The 12,116-nt window shown below is 29.2% G+C and overlaps 1 protein-coding gene across 4 annotated transcripts in view; it reads left to right on the top strand.

Moving 5' to 3' along the window:
• Positions 1 to 12,116, top strand: part of LOC148606577 (homeobox protein cut-like 1) — an 85,801-nt gene that overhangs the window by 47,945 nt on the left and 25,740 nt on the right. For all 4 annotated transcript variants that reach the window (XM_088545104.1, XM_088545102.1, XM_088545103.1 and 1 more), the window contains exons 4-6: positions 261 to 398; positions 3,846 to 3,913; positions 5,027 to 5,159. In XM_088545104.1, coding sequence (XP_088401230.1) covers positions 261 to 398; positions 3,846 to 3,913; positions 5,027 to 5,159 — 339 coding nt within the window. The remainder of the gene's footprint in view (positions 1 to 260; positions 399 to 3,845; positions 3,914 to 5,026; positions 5,160 to 12,116) is intronic.

Genomic DNA, 12,116 nt, shown 5'->3' with positions numbered 1-12,116 from the left:
CTCCTTCTTAGAAAACTCAAGAATCTTGCAAATCGGGAAAAATTGAATGATTTTAAGTGACATTATCCGATTGTCAAACAACATTTAATTTTAATAATGTACAAGAATTTCTAAAGGCTTGTCTGCAGCAGTTAGTAAGAGATGAAATGAACATCTGCCGCTGTGTGGAGCTTGATGTTTGATCTGGTGGTTTATCACAGGCTTCCATGTTGGTTCAGTTTGAATTTTATTGATGAAATTTGCCTTATTTGTCATTTTAGACCCAGTATCTACATTAGAATACGCAACAAATATACAGAAGAAAGCTCAGCGAGTTTCTGATTTAGAGATTGAAAACAAACAACTCAGAGACACACTTGATGAATATAACCATGAATTTGCTGAGGTGAAAAACCAAGGTAATCATCCTTTGAGGCCAGGTTTACTGACAAAAAAGAGCATATCCTCAAAATGTAGGTCACAAAACCCAAGTTTAATTTGTAATTGTATATAGTTCAGTCTGTTCTGAAAACATTGTGAGCTGCATGTACTTGCTGAACAGTTCTTGTCAATAGTTTCTTCCATTAAAAAAATAAAAACTGAAATTTCCAGAAAAATGTACTATGTACTAGTATTGTTATAGTACTATTGTTCATGGGGTACCAGTTTTTATGGCTTTTGTGGGTTTGTTAAACCACTAAATTTAGTTCCTAATTAAAAAGAAATTTCCCATTCCTTTGTTTGATAGAGGTATCAAATCCATGAATTTAAAAATCTACAAACTGATGTTTTTTCCCTAAGCCACCAATATTGGTACCCACAAATATAAGTACTTTCACAATATTAGATAAAGTGTTTATTGCTAAGGTAAGGACACATGCTAAATGTTCAGGAGCTAACAAATACAAGTCTTGTAAGTTTCTAAACCCTATTAAATTTGTGATATCACATTTATTTTCTAATAAAAAAAATCAGACATTGTAAAATGCAACAAACACACCAGTGTATAATCTAATTACACACTGTAAATACTTTCAGTGATCACCAAAAGGTCTTCAACAAGTGTTAACACACTTTTAAGTAAGCTCTGAAAGACCCCAAGACCAAAAGTATTCAAATTAATAGCAACAGAACGGTGACACTTATTAAAGATAAAATCAAAACGTAAAACAATGACATAAAAACACATTAATAACCAACATCTCTGTAATGTATGTTTAGGGATTGAGAAGGCCTTTCTGTTCAATTATATCCCCTTCTCTTTCTTTTATGAAGGTGACTTCGTCCTTGTTTTATGCTGTCTTTTTACAGACTCTTAGTATACTGCTGACCTGTCACTAACCCACAAGTTATACAATTTTTTTTTAATTTTGAAGGAATTTAGTTAATTTTTGGTACATTTTTTTTTTTACATGGTATGAAAGTCCCTTTTTTCGTTCTGCAGAGCTGTGGGACTTTTTACACAAAAAAGGGGGAATATGGTTTAGTGCATCATTTTGTTGTGTCTTTTGTTTCATTTTGACTGGTCCTAAGTCAGGAACTACTTCCTTACTATTTTCTGTTGTCTCAATTTTGAACAGGAACCATTATTTATGTTTGTTATACCATATCAGTCACACACCTTTAATAGGAATGGAACAGAAGATTTATAGTAACATTTTAAGATTGATGGAAAAAATATGAAAAAAAAGTTTTACAGATGTACGAATTAATGGTCTATTATGAAATACGTGGTTAGATTTGTAAATCGACTGTTCACACTGATTTGATGGACAAAAATGTTTGTTTGTCAAATTTACAATGACCTCAGGGTCAAACACATGCACGTCACTGTCATTGCGGATTTCTGACCGCCTATCGCAACTAGCATTTATTATAATTTACTGATTAATTTACATATTTATTATTAATTAACGCTCAAAAGTGAAAAATTGCTGAAATAATTAACGTTTGCATAATGAGGAGTTTATCCTTTTAATTGTTTGATTTATTCTGGTGTTTTGGATTTAAAGTGTCATTTTGAAACAAAAACTACATGAAAAGTACAAGTTATCTTCATTATATGCATTTGAAAATGCATTACAATTATTTATAAGAGTTGAGGAGCTCTTCCGTTAAAAGTACATTAAATTACACTAGGTTATACTAAAGATGGCAGGAGAGGTGCTTTTGCAATTAATTAATTTAAATTTACTGTTCTAAGAGGTGCAGAGACAAATTTATATACTGTTAAAATTAAGAAAAAAAAAGGATTTTTTTTTTGCGACTTAATGATTTTATGATACACTTTTTATTTAATTTTATTTGATATGAAAGAAGTAATTTCTTATTTAAATGTCTTGTATACAATTAATTTTTGGATTTATGTCTATTTTCGTCTTTTTATGTATTTGATTCTAATCCTATTAATAAGAGGTTACTCCTTGAAACACATGCACAGCATTTCTAAATTTGCAGTATTTATATGATTGGTACATTGCATATTTGTTTTGAAGAAGGGTCTTATTTTTTGGGTGGTCAAGCTGGTGTGTATTTCCATTTTAGCCCCATGTTTCACAGTAATATTTTCTGATATCATTGTATAAAAATAGGAGACGTGGTATGATTGCCATTGAGACAGTCATCCACAAAACACCAAGTTACGAACAATTACACTTCTACAGGTCATCACACAGTCTTCAATGATGGGCAAAACCCATACCATAAAGCAAGCTGTAAAAGACCCCAAAATAAATGAAATTGTGCATTCTTTCTTTCATATTCCTCAGATGTCATTACTGTCACAAAAATGAACAGGAAAATCTCTAAGAAACTAGATGAGACTTTGACTTATAGATTTTGTAATTAGTCTGAAATCAATAAGTAAATATATCCTGAATCTGTATATAATATATTTGACACATCACAACCGTATCTTGGTACAATATAGTCATTGTATAAACTGTCAGAGACTATATGTTATTGATTTTTGTGATCAATTAGCTATTAGCAGATTTCAAATAGAATTCTAAATCAATGGATATTTCCAATTTACTCTCAAACTTGGAATGATCGATGGTTTCTAAATGCATTTAGGACATGTAAAGTAGTCAACGCACTCAAAATTCTAAATCGGACGGTGGGAATATGGATGATCTTCCATTTTTTTTCCATTGTTTTTCAAATTTTCATTTAAGAATTTTTATTAGAGATGTTTTAAATTCAATTTATTATTTACTGATGTATTTAAATTTCTTGTCGGGTCTGAAACTTGATTTAAGGATATTTTTTTTCATTAAAAATCAATTGCCATTGAATTTCCGAACTTTGTTAGACTGTTAAAATTTTAAATGCTCTCAATATTTGTCAATAAACTATTAATGTTGGAATTCGATAGCATTAATATGCACCATAACTTGCAGAATTTATTTAATAAATTGTAAAAGAGTAGAACTTTTAAAATAGGCTTGTAATATAGATTTGAAAGTTGATTCAAATGCATTATCACCTATCACTATGAATTTTGCGGATGTGTCAAAAATTTCTATTGTATAAATGCATTTGAGACCGGGAAGAATTATTCATCTGTGAAAAAAATAATATTATCAATATTTCAAATACATCTCTTTGATTTTATTCATTTTATTTAGTTTCGTCATTGGAATGAATATTTTTTTTTTTTCACTGATATGATAACTTTGGTTTGCCAAAATTTTGAAGATTTATTTGTTTGAAATGAATTTACATGATGGTTTGGTTCTAAATAATTTTGTTTGAAACAATTTTTTATGAAATCCTTATTTCTAGAATTTTTTTTACTTTTTTTTTTTTAGCTCTTCCTAGTTCTGTTGTGTTCTGATCTAAGGGAGGTAATTTTATTTTTTCAGAAGTGACAATCAAACAGCTGAGAGACAAATTGAAAGATTGTGAAGAGAAAATTGAGGCAACTGCCGAGGTTTGTATTGGTTTCTTGTAATTGAAGCAGCGAAAAAAAAAATGTAATAAAATAGATAAATAGATAATCTTCTGACTTTCTTGAAAATATAAAAAAATTTTTAGCGTTTTGTGTTTAAAAAAATACTGTATGTTCAGCACCTGAATACAGCTGAAATATTGCTGTTCGAGCATTAAACCCCAACAAACAAACAAAATGCATGTTCAGTAACCTTTGATGCATCTGGACTTTTGGAATTTGATAGTAAAGATTAACTGCTTTGTTATTTTAGAAAAATATTTTTGTAAAGAATGCAGGTCTAAAAAACTAATAAATAAAAGGAGAGAACTGATATTGGTCAATGGGATGAATAGAATAACCTTGCAAAAATCTAATTTTCAATCAATAAAAATTTCATGCTCAAACATATTATCTTAGGAAAGAAATATTCAGTTGGTTAAAGAATTTTCAAGTCAAAAGTATATTAGTTTCTATAAATTTGATCATTTCAATTTTTCACATTACAAATTTCCAATTACTAGTAATTGAGACCACATAATAATTCCATTTTCAATATAAGAAATTGCAAAGTATGATCACTTCTATTCAAACTGTTACATCTTGTTTTACCTAAACTGAACACATGTAATGAACATATTTCTAAGACAATGTTAGTATTGATAAATGGGCTGACAGTTCAACAACACACGTTCACCTATCAACAAATTTACCTATTGGTCCGTCATGCTTGGTTGACCGATACAAACATACATTTCAAATCACTCGCTCTTATGAATTTTAGAAATGGGTGTGCTTTACAGATCAATCACGTAAATCGTCTGTCGTGTCTGAAAGATTGTCATATATTTACTTGTATTGTCAAAATCACTCAAATCGGTCTAACTTTATTACCAAGGGTTGAAGACCAGAAATTATTGTGATTTTTGACTGAAACAGTTGAAAAATCTATAACTTGTGAAAGAAAAGTTGTTAAAAAGAGAACAAGAGGAAAAAAATCAATATTTAAGTTATTGATTTTTTTTTGTGTACATATTGTATACTGGACATATAATTCTGTTTGTGAAAAGAAAATCAATTTTCATTTGTGTGTTTAATTTTTCATCAAATACTTAGGCACGAACGAAAGAAAAGGAGCGAGAATTGCAAAGAGTGTTTGCAGAAAAAGAAAGATACTTGCAAGAAACACAATTGGCCGTAGCAAAGAAGCTCGGAGAGGCTGAACAACGTGTGACCACACTCCATGCAGGTAATGACTTTGTCATTTATATGTTTATTTATCTACGCCACAAGACTTTGTGGGTGATATCGGTGTTCAGGATTTTGTCTTGTTTGAAATTTATGACAGCATGCTTAATTTTAACCCAATTGTTTGCATATGATAAAAGAATATACAAATTATTATCGGATAATTTTAGAAACAAGTTTTTATAGCCTTTTAACCATTTTTATATGAATAACTGGATTTGGAAAAAAAAAATGAAATATTTTATGACAAAATCATGGTCTGATTCATAAATTCTTGTAACTAAATTTAAGAAATTAAAGATAATTAAACAAAAGAATTTTCTTTTTTTTTTTTTTTCTTTTATTTTATTTTTTTGTTTAATGAAGCAACTCCTAAATTTTGATCTTTCCATCATTCAGTGCCTTTCAAACTATATTCATCCAATTTTATGAAATTTTAGAAGAAGTTTGAATTTTTATTTTGTGTATTTTTTTTTATTGAAAAATAAATGAATACCAATGCTTGATTTGTTCTGAAAGCAAAGGTATCCTTTTCATTGTTATGATATATTGACATGATATTCTGAAATTCTATGGATTTCTGTGATTTGTAAGTTTGAAAAAGGTTTCAGAAAATATTTTTCAAGTTACCCTTGACAATCACAGGAACTGTTACAATTTCTTTAAAAATGTTCCCACACATTAGCAGAATGGTTAAATATGATCTTACATTCCATAAACTGAAAATGTATTACAATGACAAGTTCTTGCACTCAAACTATATAAATCTTTAAACTTTGCCGCCAAATGTCATAATAGTAACAATAAGAGATTTGTCTTTTACCCATGCAAATTATGAAAAATGAAAAAGATAATCATTTGTAGCAAAAATATATTGGGTATAAATGCTGTAGTAACATATGGTATTTAGAAAAATGATCTCAATTTGTAGCATATGTAAAGAAATTATTCTTATTGTGAAAATATGGGTTTTTGCTGAATTGTAATTTCACTGTATTTCTAATTTTGTCAAATTCTGAAGTTCAACACAGAACTAAAAGCTTTTGTCTTATTGTAAAAAAAGGGCATACTTTTCTTAATTAAAAAATAAGACACAAAAAGTCTAACCCAGTATATCAATTTACAATTTTTGTTTGCAGTAAGATACAAGAGTTACTTAGCAGCATGTTGACAAATGTTCTAAAATCTTGATAAGTCATTACATTAAGTGCCATTGTTTTGAAAATGAAAGCATTGAAAATTCTATTTATAGGATGCAAAAAACACAAAAGCTAAACAAAAACACTGCAGCCCCAATGTGAATAAAAAATACTGAAGAAATGCAAGATTGAAACTTTTCAGAACATATATGTTTAAAGGCTACACATCATAGTAACTAGACTAAATATCAAATCTTGAATCAGGATCTTAAAAATATGTATTGGTTTTAACAAATGAGGGTTCATTGCAATTAAAGTTACATTTTGAATTACTTGGAAATAATTTTTAAGAGTTTTTAAAGAATTTTTTGTGCTCAATTCACCTCCCCTTTTTTCGTGTACTGGACTGAAAGTACTGGATGAAACAATGACCTACTAATAAGACAGAAGATGAATGTCATTAGTTTACAACTTGTCCTTCATAATGTCCATCAAGCAATGTGTTTCATTGACATTTCTGCCACATCTTTTCCTTACTAAGTTATTTGGCTGATAAAGCTGGGTTAAATTTAGGAGACATTGATGATTATTTCACAATGTCCAGTTATTTCTTTTAGTCACTCATCTGAGGAGGGAGTTCATATGAAACCCATTTTTTCTGTCCATTTAAGGAGGTAGACCTAGGGTAATGAACACAACTCCTACAAATTATTGGAATGCTTGTATTCAGCATTTTACATCAATCTCAAGTAATTACCAAAGTAACTTGGATTGATTCATTCTGTTTCAAATGAAAGCTTGATAGCGTTTGGTGAAATTGAATATGATACAAACATCACTGATTTCAAGAGTTATGTCCCTTACCCTAGATCTACTTCATTAAGAATGTGCAAGAAAATTTGTACAAGGTTTTTGAAACTTTTCTTTCTTTCTTACTTTCTGTTTTTTTTTCCTCCTTCCAATTTCTGGAGTACAGCTTATAATGTAAACTATAACCAAAATGAACCAGAATAAGGTAACAAACACAGTTTCATCTTCTTAAACCAAGTGTTGAAATAAGTGTGAGACTTAGGTCCTTTAAAATTTTGTCTAGGTCCTGGACCATCAAAACACTTTTTAACTGACATTTTATAAAGAACTTATGGTCCTGAAGTGTACCATTGATTTGAAACTTGGAAAAGTCCAGGACCTACCATTCTTGAAAGGAACTTTGAACCCCTTTGAACCTTTGAAAAAATTACTGGTTGCTTTTTTTTTACATTTTAGGTATGATCATGCTACCTTAAGAAATATGGCTTTTCATATCCATGTCAAAATGGTAGTTCTCTCAAAGCAATATTAAGAATTTTCATTTCAGAAGCAAGTGTCACATTTGAGCTTCCTATTTAAATCAAACTTACACTAAACACCAAATAGTACTTCAGTTGTCAATGACAAAAAAAAAATGTTAAATTATTTTTGACATTATAAGCTTACTGTAGCTTTATTGCTGTTTAGTGTTTAGTGCAAGTTGATCACATGCTTGAAAATTGTTTTCCTTTAAAGAGGAACATTAAGGAATTGGTAGTTTTTTTTGCATGTTTTGCAAAAATTGTAGGTTGAATGATTCAACATAGTCTTTGATATAAAAAAATGTAAGGAAGTCCATTTTAGGGCCTAGCCACTTCTTTAGTCATCTTAATTTCCATAAAATTTATTCGATTTCATCAATTTTGTAACAGTTTTTAAAGGTCATCAAATGAGAGCATAGTTTCCGGCTAGTCTTCATTATTATTCTATAAAACCAGCTGTGACAAAATCGGTAAAAATCATGAGGGCAGATTTTTATATTGATTTGCCAAAGAGCTGACATTTTGGATTCAATCAAAATTGGTCCAAAATGGCAAATAATTACTCATTATCATGGTTATTTTTCAAATTTACAAATCAGTTTTGACGATCACTGTCATTAATTTCCGTTGGGTAAATGGTATCATATGTTTCATAAAATTTTATGTCAAAATCGATTCAAAACTTTTATCGTTCATTGGAAAATTTTGAAAACTTGTGGAGTGTGGGATTGGTTAAAAAGGTGAGATGTTTTCTGCATGCTCATAAAAGATATTTGGCTAAAATCAGCAGTTTTTTGTTTTTGTTTACTTTTGACTTTTAAGTTTTGTAAAAATACTGATGATGTACTAAAGATATTGAGCTGCAACATATTGAAAAGTGTGCTTTCAAATATTATGTGCTAAAAAATAGGAAATAAGGATTTGTATTTTTTCTGGTGTTTGTTTTCATTCAAAGACAGTGTTTTTTGGCAGGTTTAAGTTGTGTGGATTTTGCTTTCAGTACAATTAGAAATTTCTGTAATGTCACAAATTCTTGTTAACTGCATTTTAGTTTTTTTTTCTTTTTTTTCATTGTGTTTAAATACAAAACTTAGATACATATAGTAAGTAATGTTAAACTTGTCTAACATCAAAGGAATACATGTACATGTACTGTAATATCGTTTGAAAGAAAGTATTTACACTTTATTCCATGTTATAAGTTGCACGGAACAACTGGTACAACTCGTCATTGGCAATTTTTTGAAGATTTTGAAAGACTAGGGCTCGGCAATGTGCAATATACAAATGTTATTTTATTCAAATCTTGTAGTATTTCCACATATCTGTATTTGGATGCTGTAGTACCTTCAGCCAATATTCTGTGAATTGATCAGATATAACATAAGATATTTTGTGGATTTACACTCATACCTAACTTCTCTTACCACCAATAATATCATATTTTATCTATCCTATTTATGAAATTTTGCAGTATTCCAAATATTAAACTACATAAAACACTGAGGCTTCATTCCTTGCATTGTATATGGTAGAACCTCTCGATGATGGATTTGGCTTCCTCTTTCGATAGATTTGGTTATGAGTACTTCTAATTTTAGTACAACTAATATTTTGATTATGATCTTCCTACATATTTGATTTTAATGCTGCTGATGAGAGGTTACTCCTTGAAACACATGTACAGCATATCGAAATTTACAGTAAATAAAACTGGCATTTTTTGTATTCTGAAATACATGTCATAAATAGATTTTAACTTCTTTCATTAATTGTTGAAACTTGTTTTTTTTTTTATTATTTTTTACATTTTTGTCAAACAAAGAAATAATTTTTAAAAAAAATTCTGAAGTACCCATTATAAACTAAGATGCTGTACTGAAATCCACTAATTCTAAATCTGTTAAATGGCTATGATAATTATGTTGACAATCCAAAATTAGAAATTTATACCAAGTAACAAAATTACCTTCATAGTACTGAAGTATATATTTACTAATGACCACTTCTGAAGATTTTAAAACTGCAATAAAAATTTAATTTTTTTACCACTTCATACATTTTGATGAAAAAAAAATGATCTTTTGTTTAAATCATGATAGCTCCCAGACTTATTATTAATTAATTGTCATATCTATCTAATTTTAAAACAAAGAAAAACAAATGATCATGAAACGCAAGTTCTTTGTGTTGGAATATTTCTTAAAAAAGATAGAATATAAATGGCTGTAATGATTTATTCCCTAATTTGCATATAAAATAAAGCTCCACCTCTATTGCAATGAAGACAAGCCATTATTTAATTCATTAATTTAACAAACTTGATCGGTACTATTAATCACAATGTGTTCATGGCGTTTTAAGACCAGTTATTTAGTAGTCAGATTTTCACAATAATTAATGACGATTGTTTTTGTCCACAGCGTTATTTATGGGGATAGGTTATTAGGCGAAAATCATTAAAATGATGTGCATGAAGGAATTATGTAAATTTTTTTGTTTGGTAATATCTGTATCACTCTAGTTTATGGAAACATAAAAAAGTCTCCTCACCTCTTAAGGAGGTAGACCTATGGTAAGGGACACAACTCTTAAAAATCATTGGAATGTTTGTATTCAGCATGTAAAATCAATCTTATGTAAGCATCTAATTAACTTGGATTCATTTTATTCTGTTTCAAACGAAAGCTTGAGAGGCTTTGGTGAAATTGAATATAATACAAACATATCACTGATTTCATAAGTTATGTCCCTTACCCTAGGTCTACCACTTTAAGTATACAGGTACATACTGGTAAATATATTTTTGTATTGATTCTTAGTAAAAATCCACCCCCAACTAAATATACTCTACTTTGGAATCCCTCTCTTCCTATTAACATATTCTTTGTGAAATTGTGTTTTTTTATCATACTGATAGGGTGGCTGTGAAATCTTGAACTTTGTTACTTAAAATGGTCGGTATTTATATGTGTACTTTAGTTATTGTCTTATGTCATTTCACCCACATCTATTTTACTATTTTTTTTTATTTATCAACTTAGACTCAAATCAAATACCTCAGTCATTCCCCTCAGTCAATATACTAGTTTTGATGCTGGATAAATTTCCATATCAACCTAATGGAATGTTTCTTGTCACATGACTCTTCCTGTATTTATTGAACGTGAAAATGTATTGTAAGAAAAAACTTCCTTTCACATTAACTTGAAAAATAGTATTTATCTTTTTGCATTTCAAAAAACAATTAACCTGCATATGTTTTAATACAACACATTTGCAGTGAGATAGGACAGCTTGAAAGACAATGAATTCCAGGAAAAATAATTGGCATGCATTTCATGTATGAAGTATTTGACTTCACAAATGTAATCAAAGACATAAGTCAAAGTTTCATGGAACCCACCCAACTCTAAAATTGACAGATATTGGTTTTGAATTAAATTTATTGCAATGAGCAATCACATAATGATAAACTGAGATATGACAGTCAAATGTACATTTGAAATCAATTATGACAATTTCAAAGATCTCAATTTAAAGAAAATCAGTGTCAGAATTTGGTATTTGTTGACAGGTGTCAGCTGTCTAATTTGCATATATGCAAATGAGTTCCAAAAATGCTTTGAGGTTTTCTGATATGTGGTTTATAGTTGTTGACCAGAAATTGCTAAAAACAATTAGTATTTAATTATTAAAGATTTGTTCTGAAAGGTTAAGTGTTAAAAATATATCATTACTTACCACAAGGAAGCAATGTTATGGGTAATGTGAACAAAGCATCAATTACAAATTATGTGCATTGCTGGATAATTGGAACGTCACATTTCGTACACTCTTTGATATTATAGCAGTCTGGGAAAACTACTGTCTATGTATTTGGTTCGTAAAAGATATTTGATGTGATTGTTGTTACGTCATAATCCCAAAATGATCTAAGAATTGTGCAAGGGAAAAATGTAATTGGCTTTTGGTCTTTAAAATCTAAGTATTTTTTGTGACTTGTATTGTATAATATTCAGTACTGACCTCATTTAAAATTTTCTTGAGGTGATATAATATCTGCCAGGAACTTAATAAGAATGATACTGTCTGTGAGGTACATTTAAGTTCTAATGAATGACAATGTAAATTCCTCATCACCCCACCACCCCTCCCCCCAAAATAAAAAATTTAAAAACTTCGGTTCAAAATCTATTGATCAAAATATCAACAAATAAGATAAAACTGGAAAATTTTGAAAACTGTGTGTAATAAAATAAACAATATAGAATTTTTTCACTAAGAATTAATAATCTTCGCTATCATTACTGGCAGTAATAGTACACTGATATAATGAATACTTATATAAGGTCCATCGAAAATGATAATTGAGGAAACAGGCCATTATGTGGATGGGTCACTGAAATTAGTTTATGAAAATGAGAAAAGTAAAGATGATTTGCATTGAAGTAATGATAATTGTTAACCATATATATATAATTTTGT

Source organism: Perna viridis, chromosome 9 (genome assembly GCF_037379345.1).
Source record: "Perna viridis isolate PV_CMFRI_1.1 ecotype Kerala chromosome 9, ASM3737934v1, whole genome shotgun sequence".
Taxonomy (NCBI): Eukaryota; Metazoa; Mollusca; class Bivalvia; order Mytilida; family Mytilidae; genus Perna; species Perna viridis.
This window is presented reverse-complemented; position numbering and strand designations above follow the sequence as displayed.